The sequence below is a fragment of the Strongylocentrotus purpuratus genome, unplaced genomic scaffold, assembly GCF_000002235.5.
Source record: "Strongylocentrotus purpuratus isolate Spur 01 unplaced genomic scaffold, Spur_5.0 spur5_scaffold_20, whole genome shotgun sequence".
Taxonomy (NCBI): domain Eukaryota; kingdom Metazoa; phylum Echinodermata; class Echinoidea; order Camarodonta; family Strongylocentrotidae; genus Strongylocentrotus; species Strongylocentrotus purpuratus.
Genome location: NW_022145606.1, coordinates 30,344,792 through 30,366,246, shown reverse-complemented (window position 1 = coordinate 30,366,246; position 21,455 = coordinate 30,344,792). Strand labels below are relative to the sequence as shown.

At 38.2% G+C, this 21,455-nt stretch overlaps 2 protein-coding genes across 2 annotated transcripts; both read left to right on the top strand.

Moving 5' to 3' along the window:
* The first annotated feature begins 337 nt into the window (after nt 1-337).
* On the top strand, nt 338-10,873 carry LOC100893943. Its single transcript, XM_003725411.3, has 6 exons — nt 338-568; nt 5,286-6,573; nt 6,997-7,269; nt 7,769-7,870; nt 8,697-8,903; nt 9,852-10,873. Exons 2-6 carry the CDS (start codon nt 5,472-5,474, stop codon nt 10,100-10,102), a joined length of 1,935 nt encoding a protein of 644 aa, XP_003725459.3. The 5' UTR covers nt 338-568; nt 5,286-5,471; the 3' UTR covers nt 10,103-10,873.
* Nucleotides 10,874-16,711: 5,838 nt separating this feature from the next.
* LOC115927108 lies at nt 16,712-21,057 on the top strand. The gene is made up of 3 exons (XM_030992584.1): nt 16,712-18,025; nt 18,609-18,884; nt 20,733-21,057. Exons 1-3 carry the CDS (start codon nt 16,720-16,722, stop codon nt 20,894-20,896), a joined length of 1,746 nt encoding a protein of 581 aa, XP_030848444.1. The 5' UTR covers nt 16,712-16,719; the 3' UTR covers nt 20,897-21,057.
* The last annotated feature ends 398 nt before the right edge of the window (nt 21,058-21,455 follow it).

Below are 21,455 nucleotides of genomic sequence, written 5' to 3'. Positions count from 1 at the left end.
GAGAGAGAGAGATATGGAGAGAGAAAGAGAGAGAGAGAGAGAGAAATAGATAGCTAGAATCATGGAAGATAAGAGACATGATGATTTCGAACATTGTGGCGTCTCCAGAAAGGGGCGGCCCAAGCCCTACAAGCCCCTCCTTACATGTTGAAGGCCCTTGAACCTCCTGTGATATGTATCTCTACAACCAAGGGCCACTCGTGTATATTCAATTCCACCTCATGTTAAAAACCCCCTGTTATCTAATGTCTGTATACGCCCCTATTTCTTCCTTCCTCCTCGTTTTACTGCCTCATGACAGGAAACAAACCCAGTATGATAACCGCAGTGCAAGCGAGAGTTATAAAGAGGATTAATATGGCGGGTGATTGTTTCCATAAGAATCAAGGAAACTAGACTATATAGTTGTCAGTCATTAGACAATGTAGGTTTGATAGAAGCTGATATAAAGTTCCTCGTAAATACAGTTTGTATTCAGCGTTCAAGTCGATGATTACAGCAGTTTTGTGGAATCAGATGTTCAGACAATCTTTGGAGACAGACGCAGCGCTAGTAAAAAATAAAGGAGGTGAGTAGAGTAGTTTTGTCGCACTCATTTAATATGTGGCTACAGGCCTATGTATTTTTGTTTTATAAAATGCTTCCTAATTTTGTATGTAATTAAGTAACACATAGAATGAAAGGAGCCACAGATTCGAAAACCCTCAAATAGGGAGGTGCGATGGCCTAGTGGTAGAGCAGTGGTCTCGTTACCGGGAGGTCCCGGCTTCGTAACCAGGCCGATGCGCTATGCGCCTTTCGTAGGGCATTGATCCTCATAACCAAGTCCCTCGGACAGGTTTTAGAACCGTCGGTCTTCAGCTTGCTTACCTACCAGCATGCACATGCTTTCTTAGAAGTCAGGTAAATCAAACAAACAAACAAAGGAATCATGGAAAACATAACAGTGCATAAAAATGATTGCTAAACTGTTAGATAAACAAACAGAGAAAAATGACTCGAAGGCATTGTAATTAATAGTGTGAAAGAAATAAATGATAATCATATGGATATGAATGTACATGTTTGGTAATTTATATCAAACAATCAATTTTTCGATTCGATTCAAGTTTTAATTTTCTACTATACAATGTTGAAATGCACCGGTGTATTATTAAGCAGTGGACTTATAAGTGTTGTTTCAATGCGTTTACTATCTTCGAATACAGTGTGTTCAATTTCTTAACAATTTAGTTTATTTAAAGAAAAATCCAGCCTCAGTGGTAAAATGCTCTGAAAAAAGAATTGTTGAAAGTAATCACTACCCCTAAGGAATTCAAAAATGGCCAAATCGGTAAATGCCATTGTGATGTAGTGGTGAACGACTTTCCCTTTCGTTCGGATACACAACTTATTTTAGAAATGTTGTAAACAATTTAAATGTATGACCCAGGAAATATGCTATCCAAAATATCTTTGTAGTGTTACCCCATGGGAAAAGGGCATTAGAAAGAAAGAAAAAAAATCCAAGAAGAAAATCAACTGTCTTTTGTACACGACACACGGGAGAGATGTCAGTGACTACGTCACAATCCACAATTGCCAATTTGAGATTCGCACATAATTTATGTAGTGATTCCACATTTTAAACTTTCTTAACTTTCTAATTATTGGACAGATTTATTTCAACCTGTCGCCATTCCGTTTTCCTCACTTTTCTTCTTTCATACATGCTGAGGGGATTATTAAAAACGATAGGATTTCTCTATAAATGACCCGTATGGTCATACTAAGAGGACCAGGGGCGTACGCGTGTTTTTTTTCTCGAGGGGGGGGGGGGTCAAAATTTCGCAACGACTCAGCCAGCCACTTTTTCGATTTATTTATGCTTTTAAATTTTTTTAAAAAAGTTTTTATTAAACTAAAAAAATAAGGGGGGGGGGGGTTCCTCCAAAACAGACACTTACAACAAATGAGGGGGAGGGGTTCGATCCCCCGCCCCTACGTACGCGCCTGAAGAGAACTTATAATAATAATACGGAAGACAGGAAACATTGATATTGCTCGGGTTAAAGTCGATTTGGAGGAAATGTTATTTCTATTTATTTCCTGTACGTTAGGAATAGGCTTATAGGGTATATAAAACACAGACAAACCAGCAGGACATTATTGTGTTGAATACAATGGATATCATTAGATATACGTGTGCCTCCATTCACGCTTCTTCTGAAGCATTGTCATTTACATTCTTCACGGTAATTATTGTATAATTAAACAACAATGCCCCCAGGATTATTGTTCTAAGGAGGGGGAGGGGGAGGGTAAGGGGACTGGGTTAAAGGCAAACAAGTGCCAGCGTCAGAGTCTGGCGGATACCGGCGCTATATAAATATCCATATTATTATTACTACTGTTTAACAATGTTTCCAGGTTTAAAAATCTGAGACGCACGGCATTATGTGACATCAGTGTCTGTAAGATATGGTGTAATGTAAAGCCCGAACAAAAATGCGCTTCAAAATGATCATGGAGTGCCTCAGATAAGTAAGAATCTTTGAATGAGAGGTTTACCTTACACCTGAACATCCTGCATAACATCTGTAGAAAGATCGAGGAAATTTTCCCTAATAGACTGTAGTGTTATAACAAATAGTTGGGAAAACTCTTTTGAAAATTTTAATTCTTTCTACAATCTTTCTTTGAATGATTTTAAGGTATTGCAAATTTCCTTCTAACAAAAACTTCCTTACTTTGATAAATATACAATAATTGATTGATGTACTTACATAATTGTCATGTTGATCGCGGATACACTCTAGCCAATGTGATCAATGGGAATATCACTTTCGACGGATGGAAATAGCTTTTTTTAATCCGAAATCGAATCATTGTTCAATGATCAAGCAGTTTCATTTCTTATATTTTAAACAAATAACAATCTTGTAACGCCTTCTTCTTAAAGCTAATACATAGTTTTCGTATGGGGTCATGAATTTGGTTCAAATGAACATATTGGAAGCATATGCGATCCTGCAATATTCAATGCTATCGTAAAATCATTGGGACTGTCTCAACTAATTTATTTACTTTCTATCCTTCCAAAACCACCTGAAGCCTTTTTAAAAGAGGTCGAGTCTTTACTTTTTAAATTTATTTGGAATGGAAAACCAGACAAAATAAACCGTAAAAACAATAATTGGAGACTATGTAGACGGAGGTCTGAGAATAATACATTTACCCTCAATTATTTCAGGCTTAAAGATTGCCTGGGTTAGACGTCTGCTTGACGATAGTAATGTTGGGCAATCGAAATGTTTTTATGAAGTTTGTTTGGCTCCATTTGGAGGAAATCTGTTTTGGTATAGTAATATTAATAAAAACGATTCTAGTATATTGTCGATAAAAAAAAAAAAAATTTATTCGGGAAGTTGCCCAGTCATGGGCCACTTTAACACTCGATACGGAAATCAGTCCTTCCCATATCAGACGACAAAATATATGGAACAACACTATGATTCGTGGAAACAAAAAAGTATTATTCATAAAGTCATGGTATGACAAAGGTATAATTAAACTATCGGATCTTCTTGACGAAAATGGTAATATTTTTACCTTCTTTCAATTTAGAAACAAATATAAGTTAGAATACAATTTTGTAGAATTTTATTCCCCATAATTGGAAAAATAATATCGCTAAAGGTTCAGAGGCAGACCTAACAGCTCAAGAGGAAATGATTAAAATATAATGAAGGTAACGAAGATATGTCGCTATATTCATAATTTGAGTGTTCAACAGGTTTTTAGTCCCCCTAAAGCAATAGATAAATGGGATTCTCTGTTTAATATACCAAAAATAGACTGGGGTAAAATGTTCTTAGTTCCTGTTAGGTCATGTTTATCTACACGGATCCGTTATTTTCAGTTTAAGATAATACATCGTATACTTGGTGTTAATAAATATCTTAAATTATTAAATATTTCGTAGTCAGACCTATGTTCATTTTGTTATAGCTCCGTGGAATCTATAGAACATTTATTTTGGGATTGCCCAATCATTAAAAGGTTTATTGCGGATGTCCAACATTTTGACTCTTTGTATGGTCGCCCGTTTACTGAACATTCAATTTTGCACAAAAAATGAATAGATAGCAATTGACCAAAAGATTTCTTTGTGCAACACAAAACCTGCTAATGATTTTCAGTCTTGATTAGCTCCATGACAGCCAGTTTAAAATCGGTATAGATTAATATTGCAGTGGAAACAATAAGTAATCTCGAAGCTTTTGGTATATCCCTTGATAAATATAATATATTCCAGGGAGATCATTCGTGTGGCAAATAAAGAGTTAAACCAAGGACCACGATTCGATCGCTTGGAGTCGTTATGGGGTCGGTTTGTCGGTGTGACTGAGGTATCAAAGGACAATTAAAACCTTGAATTAAGGAGAAAAAGTTTAAGGTGTTTTCATGGTTTGTTTTGATGATGATTGTTTAACCTGACTGCCAAGAAGGCATGTATATGCTTCTAAGTAAACAACCAGGGGACCGACGGCTTTATGGATTAGTAAATGAGAATTAATGCTTAAACAAAGGGCATTAGTGCATTGACTTTGTTTCGAACCCGGGACACCCGGTTCCCGGTTAGTAGCATGCTAGAGTTCAGCAAATAAAAAACACTCCCCGTCAACATTGCTCATTAGTTTGCATGGACCAATCTTTCTTAGTAACAGAGTCTGCACTATGAGGCAATGCCGACGGCACACTGCATATTCTTTGTGTACATTAGTTGCGTCTCAGCCATAAACTGACCGAACTCGCCTCTCCTCAAGACTCTAGGAATTACTGTAAAGTGTAAACAAAAATTGAGTCTATAGCTGCAAACTAGGTCAAATTAGCATGCTTAGCGGATTTAAAAAAAAAAAATCTTTACAATTTGTGTGCGAGGATGCTTATTTAATCGTACAGAATCATGGGAACATAATAAGAAATATCACAACATCCTTCAATATTAAAAAGTGTTATTATGTCACTGAAAAATGAATAATGATAGAAGGGTCAAAATTCTTTAGTAACACACCTATATTTTGCTGATCATACATACAAACAAAATGTTAATATAAAAAGTAAGCCCAACCCATAATATGAAATGGACCTTGAACGAGAAGGAGAAGTCATACCGGAAGAAAAACGACCACTTTTTCCGGAAGAAGTGAAAGTAGAGACATGACTAAGACAATGATTCGATTTCGAAATCAATGGCATGTTGCAATACATTTTTTAAAATGATTTCAACATTTTGTTCACAGGATCTATAAGAAGCTAATAAAAGGTCCTGGATCCGCACAGTGTGTTTCATTCTCTTGGAGCCTCAGGGTTGAGACGCAGCAATCGCCTACATCCTCTACAACCGTCGATCAGGTATTCTTTTCGGCTTGAGAGCTGGGGAAAAAACGAATACTTGGATTGCATCTAGAGTAATGGTATTTTCGTAGATGGGAAATTTCATCATTTTGGGATTCAGTGCTCTGCGAAATACAATGCCGTTCGCATGGATGCAACGATTGCGAGACAGGATCCGTCCTCGATCAGAGGGTTCGGCGTCATCGACGACGCCTGATCTCATGGAAGGAGTTCCAGAGAATCTCCAGGAACAGTTCAACGTGATCTTCAACGCCGTCAACCACGTCGAGAGCTGTGCGAACATCCCATGTGGTACGTGTCTGAGTGGCGTGGCTTTGGTTAAAGAGATTTCTGGCAACTCTGCCTTAGACCAAGAGAGAATTGGTGACCTGATGGCGGAACGCACCAGCTTCTCTCGTATGCTCACATCATGTTGGCAGAAGAAAGAATTGCTGGAGATGTTTACGGATGCGTCAGCGACGGATACCCTACTAAAGGAGGCGCAACGGTCCTTTGAATTCTACCGCGCCCTGGCGGGAATCTGCTGGAACTACACGGATGAGTCAAATCCCTTTTGCCTAAGTATAGAGGAAGAAGGGAGACTCTCAATCATTGTGGACTGGATGCTCTCACTCCAGGACAACACCTTGAACAAATGGGCCACAGAAATTGTCTTCAATGTCCTGAACATCCTACACAACACCTGTAGAAGGGTCGAGGACATTCGGAGGAGCCATCGACAGATCGTCCCAGCGTTAGAGAAGTTGACAGCATCAGAAGACCCGATTGTCCAAGCATGTGCTTTCATGTCTCTCTCGTACATGGTCGATAAGGAGGAGGCCGATAAGCTCACAACCAATTCTGCCTGTGTGGACAACCTTCTCTCACTGCTCAGGCAATCTCTGGAGAACGTCGAGCACAAGATCCGGATTACCAGAAGCACCGGCACCGACGCCTTCAGGAGGGGTTTCACTTTATCCGCCATCGAGCTCGTCCAGGGCATCGAGCAACTTGCAATCAATGACGAGAACAAGCGCCTTATCGCCGAGAATGATGGCATCGCCATCTTATCAAGGATGCTGGAGATGGATTGTACATCGCAGGAAAAGAGACACGCAGCAGAAGCACTCTGGCAACTCGCCTTCAGGCAGGAGAACAAGGATAGGCTTAGAGAGGAACATGACTTACTCAAAGGTAAGATTTGGGAATTTCTATACTTTCCAGACTAAATAATTAAAGGTAATAATGGTTAGTAAGGGTTTACATCAAATTAAATGACATTGACAGGTGTTGGTAGAATAAAGTACATGTATATCGATGGCATTCGCAGAAACAGAGGGCGTCCTACATAAACCTTGAACATGTTAAATGTGTTATTGTCTATAGCATGGCAACATCGGAGACCCTTTACATTTAATAAACTAAGATAAGTAAAGTTGGACAAATGTACAGAAAAAGTCAAGCATTCTATTGTAACAAACATCAAAAGCAAGCCTTCAGAAACTGTATAAGCCTCGAATTTTCTACATTCTTTTAATAAAAACGGGGGAATCAATGGAAGCAATTATTCGCAGGGTCTCACAATTTCGTATTTTTTAAATTATCTTTCCCCTCCAGAGTTGGTAAGTCTTTCATGTGGACCCGACCCCGCGCTCAACCAAGCGTGCAAGGGAGCGCTCTTTGAGATCTACAGCTCCAAACTACCGGATGAGTTGACTACTGCGAATACGAGTACAGCTTCACAGACGCCCTCTACGCCTACTGAAAAGCCTTCGCAGCACATCATGATTAGCTACAGATGGGAACAGCCGTCAAAGTCCGTGATGAGCGAGATCAAGGACCAGCTAAGAAGCAGGGGGTACAACGTGTGGATGGATGAAGATTTCATGAGTAAGCCATACAATCACTTATCATAGGCTTTAGTCCAGAATCGGACCGGTTTTGATTTATTTGCGTGATCGCGATCTCACTCCACTCCACTCTTCCTTTAACATAATAAAGAAGGCAAATCGAACTACACATAGCAACTAACGTTACTTACATTCACCAGTTAAAGTCATGTATTATATTTTGCGAGCGAACCTAAATGAAAATATGTAATTATATTTTTAACATTAAACCTTGGTATGATATCGAGAATTAAAAGTTAACCATGATAAATTATATGCGAGTGGTCCACCCACTCTCATTTCCCGTAAACAATTGAGAATCTTGACTGCAAAAGAAAGTTTTAAAAAGTTTTTCATACGCTTACATTTATATTTCTTGTATAATCCCCGTCAAACCCCTCCCCTCACACCTAGAGAACATTCCAAGATACATAACATTTAACTAAGGTTGGCGTGAAAAGAATATTTACCAATAACTATGTCGTTGACCATCTGTTTAGGTGGGGATATCATCGAGAAGATGGCTAAAGCTGTTGAGAACTCCTATCTGATCCTGGCTTGTGTCACAGAGGGGTATCAAGAGAGCAAGAACTGTCGAACAGGTTTGTAAGTCTGGGCTTATTTTCACCCAAAACCCATCACAAAAAGGCTCACAACGGGGCATTATAACGAACAATTCCTAGATGAAACCGAGTGCTCAGATTTAAGTGGCTGATATTACTAATTGATTCTCTTTTATTGTTTGAATTTTACATGGATGCATAAGATAAAGAGAGAGAGAGAGAGAGAGGGGTAGAGAGAGAGAGTGAGAAGGAAGGGGGCGGGGAGGATATAGGGAAGCGATATAATTTGATAGTGGCTCTAAACTTTGTTACTTTTTTTTTAAAGGAATTGCCGTTATAAAGAGAATCCAAGCTAGTCTGCGCTTTCTGATCTAGTGAAAAGTATATGAACGTTTGATAAAAGATCCACAGGCCAGAAGGTCCCACGAAACCTATTGGTTATCTGTGGTTAGCGGGGCTTCCCAACAACTTGTCTCATTGTTCCCGATACCAAAGAATTATACAAGCTCATTTTCGAAGGTCAATGTGCAGTACGACTTGTTATTAGAAACCATTAAAAAGCAAAAACTAAGAATCAAATGACTTATAAGATCAACTGAAAGGTGCAACTATCTACGGACATGACTGCCCTGTCTTTTCTAGAAACACTGTCATTAGAAAGGTGCCCCAGTGTTGCATTGATCCAATCCTGTTAATTCTCTTCCACAGAGGCAACATTACACTTGTGACTGCAATTAGTAGAGATCTTTCAAACTAAACATTTAACTAACTATTTGCTATGGAGACGATTGATCTGACTAACTAGCTCGAAAGAGTGTCAAGTAACAATGGTGCATACAATACTGTCATTTGTTCAATTCTGCAGAGGCAACTTATGCGTATGACTGCAACAAGCGGATTGTCCCGGTGAAGGTGAACGAGCGGTTCAAGGCCTCGGGATGGCTCGGGGGCATCACCGCCGGGAAGATCTACTATCCAGTCCCGGATGTAGACCAGGTTACCGACCAACTCCCCCGGATCATTGATCTGGAGATTGAGGAGGAACTGCAGAAGAATCCTGAGGCACAGTCGGGTATAATAACTTCAATAACTTTTACTTATATAGCGCTTTTCATAAGACATTTATATCAAAGCGCTTTACAATATTAATACAATTAAAACTAAACAGAGCAATGACAAGAAAACAAATATGAAGTGAAATTATGAAACATAAGATAACAAGGTAAGGTAACAATTTAAGAACTAGGTAACAATTTAAGAACTCTTTCCTTCTAAACATATGCAAACATACAACACACTAAAAAACACACCCACAAAGCCCATGTGAACACATTTTCATTAAAAAAAAATCATTATAAAACAAAATTATGCCGCCATCCTAGCCAAGCGTCGCAATTCACAAATAGTTTGGATACTATTTCTAATTAATAATAAGAACAGACAGTTTAGAAGGAATATAGCACCATGAATACCAATAAGTGCCGTTTACAATTTTCTGAGAAATTCTCAGAAAGGGATGATATGCCTGGTTTTAATATTATATTTCAATGCTTACAATTTTTGAGATTCCATAGAACTCCACAATTAGTGATTGTCAAATTTTTTTAAACCAAATAAATGATGATGCTGTACCGAAATTTTGCTATCGCTTTGTTGATGAGATCAACTGACCCTTTTTTCTCTTATTAAAAGAAACAACGCATCCTTTTGACTTTGTATAATTACTGTCTAACTTATAATGCACGATTTAGAACGGCCTGTTAATCTATGAAACATAGCCAGTTAAGAAAAAAGTATAATGACAAATACAGACACAACACGTGCCAAAGCCCAAAATGCCATGCATAGCGAAATTTGACAGCTATCGTGTTTAACGTCCATTTGCTGTCAGCTTTGAATAATACATGCATGCTATGATATTATTAGCATGCTACTTAAATCAAACACATGTATCTTTTTAAATATTTCAACGACATTGTTTCATTGCCATTTTGTGAAAACATATACTCTCTTCCCCCAGGGGCACGAAGCGGTGGATCGGCTGAACCGGAAGTCCGTACATGGGAGGTCAACAAAGTCCGCGAGTGGCTGACATCCAACGGCATCAGTTCCACCAACGAGAGTCTTCAGAACCTCACCGGGCTGCAATTGCTGCAGTTGAAGAAACAGCTGGCGACGGCTCCGGATACGTTCTACCAGTCCATGAAAGAAGACTTGAAGGTCCCCTACATGGAAGTCCTCTCGTTAGCCGCAGCTTTGGAGAACCTCTGAACACATTATCTCTTCCTTTTTCATTGGTCGGAGCTTCCCAATGTAATTCATGTGATTTGTTGTACGTATGAAAAGTGTAAACAAGTAATATAAATTACCAAATTAATACTAGTTTTCTATGTTAATAGTTGTAAGACTATTGTGGAAAGAATTAGAGTGCCTAAATAATTGTTGTTGTTGGTGTCTTGCTGCAGTACTTTAAAAACTTGTTAATACGATAATGTTTTTTGCAATGAGTTTCAGCCATCGATTAGAAACGTAGATCCCAGTTGACTTCTGTCAAGACAAGTACAGCTTCACAGGCGCCCTCTACGCTAATTCAACTCCAACTCCTAGTTTGATATGACTCGAAATGTTCTGTAGATCGTATGGTCTGCATTCTCCTAAGCTGGGTTGAGACCAGTAGAGGTGTCGTGGTGGTCTAGTGTATATGCCACCGGACTGTAGACCACTTAAATTGCGGATAAAATCCCAATGCGGCAATAATGTCCTTTGTCAAGACATTAATCTGCATTTAACACTCGCCACCCTGGTGATGTAAATGGGTATCTGGTAGACGAAGACATTTCGGAGAGCATTATCAGAGCCGCTCGGGTTATTCCCGGAAAATAATAGTACATGCCTTTATAAAAACATAAGTATTAAGCGCTATAATTATATAGATGTTAGTTTTATTAATGTTGTTAAGTAATGTTTATGAGTGTAATGTGTGTACATTATTGGTCTTCTTTTTCACGCACTTCTACTCTCGAAAGTCCCTGCGTTGTGAGGGGAGTCCTAAAGTTGTATTTTCTTCTGCATAACGATCAAATAACTTCATGTTTTGGGCCTGCCTCAAAACAGTTAGGTTTGAGCTAAATGTTATCCCAGTCAGTTTCGCAAATTTTGCTTCAAAACAATACCAATCAAATATTTGAGAAAAATTATTTTGAACGTTTTGAAGTAAAAAATACATCTAAGGCAAATACTTTTTAGGACAAAATATTGATTTGTGCAAAGTATGAGTATTTGGAAAGATGATTCTGACTATTATTAATTTATGAAACACAGATAATTGAATCACAAATCATTTTTTGTTTCTATTCACAAGTTTATCTAAGCAGATGGATAATCAGTTGTTAGCCGTAATATTTCATGATAATTATTCCGGGACATTTAATTTATTCATTCACATTTCTTACGGTCTTAAACAAATCTTGTTGAAGTCTCCCATGTTGGAAGTAAACGTCACTATGAAAGGTATTTCTGTTGTTAAAAAAGGAATAACTTTGAACAAACTGTCGGTGCTTTAATTCATCGATGAGAAATGGTTTCTAAAATTGATGGAAGAAAACAAATAGAAGACTAGATATGAAATACTTGTTTGGAACAAGTATAAGTGGGCTGGTGGCTGGTCAACTAAAATTTGAGACAAAATAGAGCGAAAATAAGCGAGATACTGCTAAAAAACAATGTCATGTAGATAAATGATGTGAACGAAATTCACCTTCCTTAGGCATAACACGCAACTTCAGAAATTTCTGATATGTGCCCTTTAATCGTAATTTTCACTATGATGACGTGATCAAAATGAAAGTGGTGAGAATTGAGCTTGTAGAGAATTGTCTTAGCTACATCATATCGAAATTTGGAAGAAAATCGATCAATATTTACAGAGATACAATCAATTTACCATAAATATGCTGACGTCATAATATTCAAATTCGTATTTGAGTTCCAAGGCCATTATGATGATGTCACGATACACTTAATGGCCAAATGAGACATGGAATCATATCTCCGACTCATACTCTATCTAAATATGAAAAAAATTGAAGGTCACGGCTCATTCCAAAGAGGTATAATGGATTTTGTATAGGCATGTTTTTTCCCATATATGCTATGTATTAAAAGAGCTCGCGCGCACGGACATTTATCTTGAATGGACGCTCATCTTGTTATTAATGGTCATAAAGAGATAAACATGGTATCAAATTCCTCGAAAAAATATGAGAAATATCATGAAAGAAAAACGAATGGCGATTCTATGTTGTGTAATGGTGTTACGCGCGAAAACGCGCGCGCATGCGCGTGTGCGCGATTTTTTATAAAATGCTTAAAATGACCTGAAACGTATGCAAAAAAAATTTGAGACAATTTTGAGCATTTTAAATTTTTGCGCGCTCATTAACGCGCGGACGTACGCGCACGCGCGCGTTTTTTGTCCTGAAATTGACCGGACTGATATTGACCTTGATCATGATAAATATGAATGAGAATTATATACACTTAAAATATTGTATCAAACCATATTATGTTCATGAAAATGTATGATGAAAAAAGAAAAAAAAAGATGCAGAAACCAATAAATCAAATCAAAAAAAAAAAAAAAAAAAAGAATGATCATGATAAATATGAATGAGAATTATATACACTTAAAATATTGTATCAAACCATATTATGTTCATGAAAATGTATGATGAAAAAAGAAAAAAAAAGATGCAGAAACCAATAAATCAAATCAAAAAAAAAAAAAAGAAAAAGAAAGAAATGGCTTTTGGTTATGAAGATATGACCATGAGTTGATTTTCAGAAAATTTCACAAAATGACGCCTAGATGACGTCATCAGTCAAGTTCAAGGTTGAAAAATTTTCTGTGATTTGTTCAAATGCCTATACATACGTGTGCCAAATTTCAAGGTATTTGATTGAACCATTTTTAAGTTATCTTGCTCACAAAAAAGTGGGTCGAAATAAGAAAAATAAAGAAATAAAGGCAATTTTAACAACATTATAAGGTGGTCTATTAGATACAGCCCACCTGATAATGCTCAAAGATATTCCCTTTTATATAGTTTATTAATGACTTCACTGAAATAATTTTTTTAATAAAGATATGTTTTATACATTATGAAATACTAAAGTTCTTTGTTGATTTTCTTTCGCCAGCTTCTTATTAAGACTGAACAAATAAGAAGGGTAGTAGAGAAAGGGATATAGAGAGAGAGAGAGAGAGAGAGAGAGGAGCAGAGAGGAAGAGAGAGAGAGAGAGAGAGAGCGAGAGAGGGAGAGAGAAGAGCAGAGAAGAGCAGAGAGAGGGAGAACGAGAGAGTGTAAGAGAGAGAGAGAGAGAGAGAGAGATGAAGAGAGAGAGAGAGAGAGAGAGAGAGAGAGAGAGGAAATGTTATATACCTGCGTCTCAGTAAATGGGATGAAGAATCTTATGAAGCCAAAGCGAATGAGAAAGTAAGCAAGTATCCATTAGTCCAATGATGACAATACATGACATGTTTATCATGTATTATTTTTGTAACTGTTCTGTATAAATGTTATAAATGATGTAAATATGTTCATTCAGGGCCCCATGGAAGAACACTACTTGTTGGTGAATGGGCTACCCTGTCAAAAGATTAGAAATAAATAAATAAATAAATAAATATCCGGAACTTAGACGACACCAGACCATCAGCCACGAACACATACTTCCCGTTTCCTTCCGGTGTGCTTGTACCTAAAGTGGCGGGTTCAGGATTCGAGGAGTGGAGGGGAGAAAATATATGTTACAGGGAAAAAAAAAGGTCGTCTGGTTTTCGGGTCGATATTTGGGCTAAATAAACATGATAACAAAGTCAATAATAATAATAATATTTAATTTTTATATAGCGCTTTACACAAAGGTCATCAGTAAAATATCTTTGTTTTCGAGGCTCACGTACGAGACCGATAATCCAATATTTCTTTGTTTTGTAGGTTTAGGTAATTTTAAACGTGTGTTTTGATGGTTCTTTTACCTGACTGCTAAGAAAGCATACATTAAAACAACCAGGGGATCGATGACTTTGAGTCCTCTCCGAGGGACTTGATAATGATAGGTAATGCCTTACCAAAGCGAACATAAGGATGTGTGAGCATGTGTGTGTGTGTGTTGGGGGTGGGGGGGGGGGGTATGGTGTGAATACTCCCTATGAGTGGAGAGAAAGCACAAATATTACTGGCTTGAAATCGACTTACCAGGAATAATCATAGGAAATCGCATTGATGGAATCAGAGGGCACTATATGAATGCATGGTATGAATGTCATTATAACAGTCAACGCGCATTAGTGATCATCTGTATAAACCGACCACCTGTTCTAATTGAAACGTGTACTACGAAAACCTATGCATTTACACCCTTCGCCTATAACGACCACAATAGGGACTTTTAGATTAGCATGTCGACATAGTGGACTGCTACGTGTGACGTCCTTTTAAGGCATTGGCAGTGCCTTAAAAGGACGTCACAGTCCCTTAAAAGGACGTCATACGTAGCAGCCTACCATGTCGGCGCGCAAATCTAAAAGTCCATAATCTCTCTCAATCTGTTACGGGAGAAGAAAAAACGCCATTTCTTTGCTTTGATATCCCCCCCCCCCCACACGGCCTATACTGCAACTTCATTTATATAAAGAGATGACACGGAATTGGGATTATCAACAAAGGCCAGCACTTTATTGAAAGAAAAAAAAATTGATTGTGACGACATAATAAACTTTTCACGGACAAGGCTCTCGGCTTATTTGTTATCATTCTACACACGGTCAAAGCTTTCAATGGTTTCCTTTTATACTCGAGGGCCGTATCTTTTTATGTTTGGAAAAACGATTTTAATCCTTATGGCAAAATGAAATTATGAAGAAATTTAGCATTGGTACTAAGGCAGATGCTTCTGCTAAGTTTACGCAAACGCAACCAGGGCACCGTTGCAAAACACTTACCATTGGTGGTAAATTCGCCATCATTGGCAACTACTCAAGGTTTCCATGGTAGTTACCATTGATGGCAAAGTTACCATCTATTATAAAGTTATATGCCATGTTTTAAGCAAACATTAGTCAATGATTTGTCCTAATTTTGATTTGTTATGACGGTTAGCATCATTTTTGTAACGTAATAGACAATATTGTTTTCATAATACCAATCCTAGATTTGAAAACGAGAATAATGATAATAATAACAATTCCATAATGATGAAGGTGATGATGATGAGGATGATGATAATAGTAACATCAGTAATTATAATAATTAATAATATCAATAGACGTAATAATAATAATTATAATACTAATACTAATACTAATTATCAACAACATACTACTACGAATACTACTCCTCCTCCTCCTCCTCCTACTACTTCTACTACTACTACTACTACTACTACTACTACTACTACTGCTGCTGTTGCTGCTGATGCTACTACTACTACTACTACTGCTGCTGTTGCTGCTGATGCTACTACTACTACTACTACTACTAACACTATGTATAGCAACTATAATAATTATTGTCATAATAGAAGTATCGTTATTAACGGAAACGGTCTGATTTTTATGCTTGCCAATCCTAGTGAACTTCATCGCCGTAGCCCTCATCGAGAGATTTCATTCATAAAAAGGCTATCGTGAGCTAATTAACATAATGGTTTCGCTCGTTGCCATGGGACCGTCACAAACCACCAGTCTCACCACCAGTGCACAAGCAACGGCGCTTCGTGAATGGATTCAATAGCTCGTTATATGGAAAGGGCAATTATATATGTATATATATCCGGACCACACGCACTTGACTTACCGTGGGAGAGAGCAACAATTCTACATAAACACTATAGTAGACATAAGATCATTTGAAACTTCATTGCTTGTAGGAAAGCTTTCACAAACAGGATCTACTATCGTCTGAGCAGGTAATATCAATAATAGTCATATTTGATAATAATAGTATCCTGTGTATATGAATAATGATGTGTTTTTGCATAAGTCTGCACGGTTGTTGATATTTCAATTTTGTGACAATACACAACTGTGGGCTAGCCTACATATATCATATATATAAATACAAGAGTTGAATAAGCCAGCGAGATGATCAACCCGACAATAGGCCATTTTCGTAATGTAATCAAGTTTAATGCAGAAATCTTTGTCAACTGCCTCGATACAAAGGATTATATTCTCGTGTAACGAATAATTTGGTGTCTATAAAATGCGAAATATATACTTTATCAGTTGCCAGGTAGGAGAAACATGTTGCATTCTAACTATTGAAATATATTTATTCATTACTGGTTTGTACGGTGTTTCTTTCTATTTTTCTCACTATTTATTTCCTGTATATCATTCATTTCCTCTATATATTGTATTTCTTGGTACCACCAACCCACTACTACTCACCCCACACATAGATTTGCATGTAACATCCATATACGTTGATGTATGTGTTATTGTTTAATTAAAAATAAATAAATTGTATTTTGATATTATAATTTTAAGCAGGTTCATCTTTTGTTGTAATGCTTTTGTATTTGATTGTAATTTATACTGTCTTTATGAATCTGTGGAAATAAAGGAAATTGAAATTGAAATCAGTGAATGTAATATTAATATTGAGGCCCTTCACAAGGATGTATGTATTACATCTGGTTAGATTGAGAAAATCGTCTTTGGTAACCGGGGACATGAGATCTAAATCAGGAACTATTGTAGGTAGTCATCATTCTGCTCGTCATCACTAAATTCCCATTTTTGGTATTTACTACCACATTTACCTAATCATGGAGAATTCTTCAATGTTTATTTGACAGTGTCTGATGGTTTCTCATAAACATGGGGTCTTCAGCAAGTACCAGAAGGATTTCGTCAGCCAGGAAAGTTGAAGGCCCTTCCTCACTCAACGAAGTACATGCTGGTGGACCACTAGCGGAAGGGCAGAGCAAACCGTTGACCAAAGACGATGCTGTTGTAGTTCCAGATGAAACCGATGGCGGTCCTTCACAACCGAAAGCGATTGCTTCACCGAACTCCAATGGAAAAGCGGATGCTCAGAATGTCGCGATTCAGCAAGAAGGCACTATCGACGATGCTTCATCGGGGACATTGACAGACATTTCAGATATTCTTCTCGTTGACTCTGCAGCTGCTAAAGCAAAACGGATCGAAGAGTTCAGTGACGAGGTAAAACAATGCCTTACCCTTGTCAAAGCCAATATCAAGCACATTCAGGATTGTAAATGTTTCCCATGTACCTCGTGTCTTGAACGGATGGATGCCATCCGCACAGTTTCATATAACGACGACCTTGATCTGAGCGCTGTAGCGGATGGTTTGGGCATTGACACGGACTACTGCAAAATGTTTGCTTATACGTGGAAAAAGGGAGATATGGTACAGAAGCTTGAGGACGCTGATCAACAAGAAGAACTATCACATGAGCTCACACACATGTTCACATTCTATAACGCACTGCTTGGTTCCGGTTGGAACTTTACTGATGAGTCTGATTACTTCTGTTTACAAATGGAAGAAGATGGATGCCTGTCTTTGATTGTCGATTGGTTTTTACACCTCGTGAAGAGTGATACGGCGATGAACAAATGGGTAGATGCAATGATTTTTGAAGCGATAAACATGTTTCAAAACGCCTTCAGAAGAGTGCCGACTCTGACTCCCAAGCATCATCGGGCAGTGCCTGCCTTGCAGAAATTTGGCGAGTCGGAAGACAGCTTGACACAGACAATGGCATTCATGACGTTGGCAAAGCTGGTGAAGAAAGAAGAGGCCGACAAGCTTTCCACCAACTACACCTGCATCGTATCACTACTTTCGCTGCTGAAGAAATGTCTCTCCAATCCTGATCATAAGGCAGAATCACGCCGAAAATCATCCAAGGAGAAAATTGGAAAATCTATTATTATTCATGCAGAGGAGTTAGTTAAATCAGTAGATGATCTGGCAATCAACGACAACAACAAACGGCTGATAGTTGAAAAGGGGGGCATTCCTATCCTCGCTAAATTGCTCCAACAAGATTGTTCCGTGGAGGAGAAGACTTCTGCCGCCAACGGAATCTGGAGACTAGCATTTCTCAAGGAAAATAAAGAAAAGCTGCGAAAAGAACAGGGTATTATCTACAGTAAGCAAACATTCTCTGCATTATTCATGATCATAATAACATGGGAGCGTAATGTTAACAACTGCATATGTAAAACGTATGATGTTTTACTTAAATTATTACCATTAGCGTTCGATGTGTCCTCATAACGAAACTTGACAGACAATTACGATGGATTTATGTTTTGGCTTAAGTTGAAATCATATGTGTAAGAAATGGTTGGAGGGGCGTAGCCCCCAATACATTTGGGTAACCACAACGAAATGTACACCAAGAATAAGGGAGGGGAAGGAAAGGAGGGGGGGGGGGAGGGTTTGTAAAATGTTGTAATTTGTAATTGAATTTTTAAAATGATGAGTAAAAAACAAATTAAGTTTATGAGAAGGAGTTTTCATAATGAACATACCTACCATGGGCATTAGTAACATCAAATGATGTGCAGTGACATACTAGGCCTACACGGAGTGAATATTTTCTTGCAACCATTGTACGAAAGGAAGCATTATTTGTGTTCAGAGATGGAAGGGCGTGAATAGCGTTCTTAAGTTACTGCCCTTCTGGCCTGAAGCAGACGCTATCATATTTTCTTTTCTTAACAAACAAGATCTGACGGAGAATTCCCAGAGTAAAAACGAAAATCTCCGCAATGCTTGTATGGGCGCTCTCTTCGAGATCTACGAATCCAAACTTCCCGAAGGCCTGACCCACAAGAAAACAGATGTCGAGTCACAGCAGAGGGCGCCGTCGGACAGTGCGAAGTCCCGTGGACACATCATGCTCAGCTACAAATGGGAACACCCGTCTAAACCTGTGATGCGAGAGTTCAAGAAACAGCTGCGAAAAAGAGGCTACAACGTGTGGATGGATGAAGACCACATGAGTAAGTTTATCTGCAAACACTTTTCTTAGGAAGATTAATAATTTTCAAACATGACGTGAATCTTTATCCTAATGCATGTCTCGTTGTTGTCTTTCATGCAAAGTTGCAACAGGTAATTTAAGCTGGTGAATTCCGAAGATGGCTGGAGCAGTTGATTACAGGAAATTCTCTTTTTAATACTATTTTCTCATATGACGCTTACTTCTGTACCACATGGCTGTGGTAATTGCATATACTTCAGATTTCCCTCCCCAAAAACTAGAGCTTGATTATCCATGATTATTCTTCTTCCTTCTCCTTCTTTTTTGTCTTCTTCTTCATTCTTCTTTCTTTTTATCCTTCTTTATCCTGATTGTCTTCGAATCTATCAGCCTATCTCAAATCTTCCCTACCTCGGCAAGAACATCGAGCGAATTGTATGCCAGCTAGCAACTATTGACCTTTCTGAGGGACAATGCTCTGCTTGCTCCGAGACAGTCAGCTTACAGACCAACATTTAGTATTGAAACTTTTGAAAACCCTTGAAAATGAAAGTGGTTGTCCTCGATCTTAGCTCAGCTTTTGACACTGTAGATCAAATCATCTTGCTGAAGAGGCTTTCACATGTGTTGTAAAAGAATGGCTTGCCTCCTACCTGCAAGGAAGGGAACAGCGAGTACTCGTTGTTTGTAAGACGTCAAGCTCTGAAGGGGATGGGGAGTACCACAGGGGTAAATGATAGGGCCACTGTTATTTATCTGATGAACAAATCTTCTTTAGGGTATTGCAGAACCGCACAACGATGAGTGTACTATGTATGTTGACGACCTGCAGTTGTGCACAGCCAAGAATCCTGCTACAAGACATGAGTCAAAAGAAAGACTAGTGTTATGTATCAGTGAGATTCTTAATTACGTTAAGGATAACATGCTTGTTATCAATGATGACGAAACTTAAATGATTAATTTAACATCATACATGAATCGTGGCCCTCAACAGGAACTCTCTCCACTCATGGTTGGTGACATATCCATATCTCTCTTCAACATCGGAAAGATAAGAAATCTCCTCGACAATCACACAACTGAAATCTTTGTCCATTCCTTCGTCACCTGTCTTCTTGATTCTTGTAATTCTTTCCTCATCAATCTCCCCAATAAAGACATCGCCAAATTTCAGCAAATTAAAAATTCAGCTGCCAGACTAGTTTCTAAATTAACGAGCCAAGAGCACATCAATCCCAATCTACGGGAACTACATTGGCTGCCCATATCCCAGTACAAAGGCATCCTTCTAACTCTTAAGGCAATTCATCAACTCTGTCCTAGCTACATATCTGAACTTGTTACACCTCACGTACCCACTCGATCCCTCCGCCCTGCATCTCAACACTTCATTGAACCCACGAACGAGAGGAAAAAGTTATACGGTTCCAGAAGATTCTCACAATTATACAGCTTTGCGTCGTTGGACCTCTCTCGCCCTACATTCCGAACCACCACAGACGTTCTTTAAATCACAACTGAAATCTTACTTGTTCAAAAACGCTTCATAATGACATTTAACCTGCTTTCATCAAAATTTAATTCATTTATTTTACCTTATCATAGTTTGCTTTCATTTCTCTGTAATTGATGTTGATAATGATTGGTTATGATTGATCTTGGCATTAATTAAATATTTCTAATAGTTCATGAATTAGTAGTTATCTGATATTGATATTTTTTCTTAAGATGAGATGCACTTTAGAAGCCAGGTTATTGTTATTATTATGACTATTGTTAATCCTATTTTCCCCAATTTTTCTCCTTTTCCTTTTTACCTCTTTCCCCCTCTTTTTTCATTTTTTCTTCTTCTTTCTTGTCTCAGTGGGTGATAAAATCGGTGCCATGGCAGAAGCCGTAGAGAATGCTGATATGATCATAGCTTGTATCACACGTGGTTACCAAGACAGTCAAGACTGCCGTACAGGTGAGAAAAGATTTACCTCTTCTTCTGATCAATGCCAGTCGTCCATGTGCAAAAGGTCATAATTCGCTGACACCAGACTTGGTGGAAATACCTTTGATGGTTGTACAAGTCTGCCACAGCATAACCGTTGTTCAATCAAGAAATACCCTCAGAGAGTCTACGAGAGAGGAAAATGTAAGAAATTGACTTTACATTATGAGGGAATGCAGAGCATAAAATAGGGCCTGTAGGTCATACTACTGAAGGCTAATCCTAGTAACTGACAACGTAGGTTATTACTTAAACACTCGATTGGTGTCGATTTCTCTATGAGAGCCCATTAATTGGAATTTTTAACCTATCACTTGCCGGGGTGCTCATTGATTTACCTCTTCTTCTGATAGACATCAGTTAGTTCCATCTGCAGAATGCCATAATTCACTGGCACCAAACTTGGCGGAAATACCAGTAATCGGTGTACAAGTATGCACACACACAAAAAAAAAAAAAAAAAAAAAAACACGCGCACGCATACATGTAAACGCCTTCAATCGGGGAGGTAGGCAAAACACCATGAAACTGTGGAGGTAATAAATATAGGCTTTATAAGCAATATTTTATCAAATTTGAGGAAAGAAAATC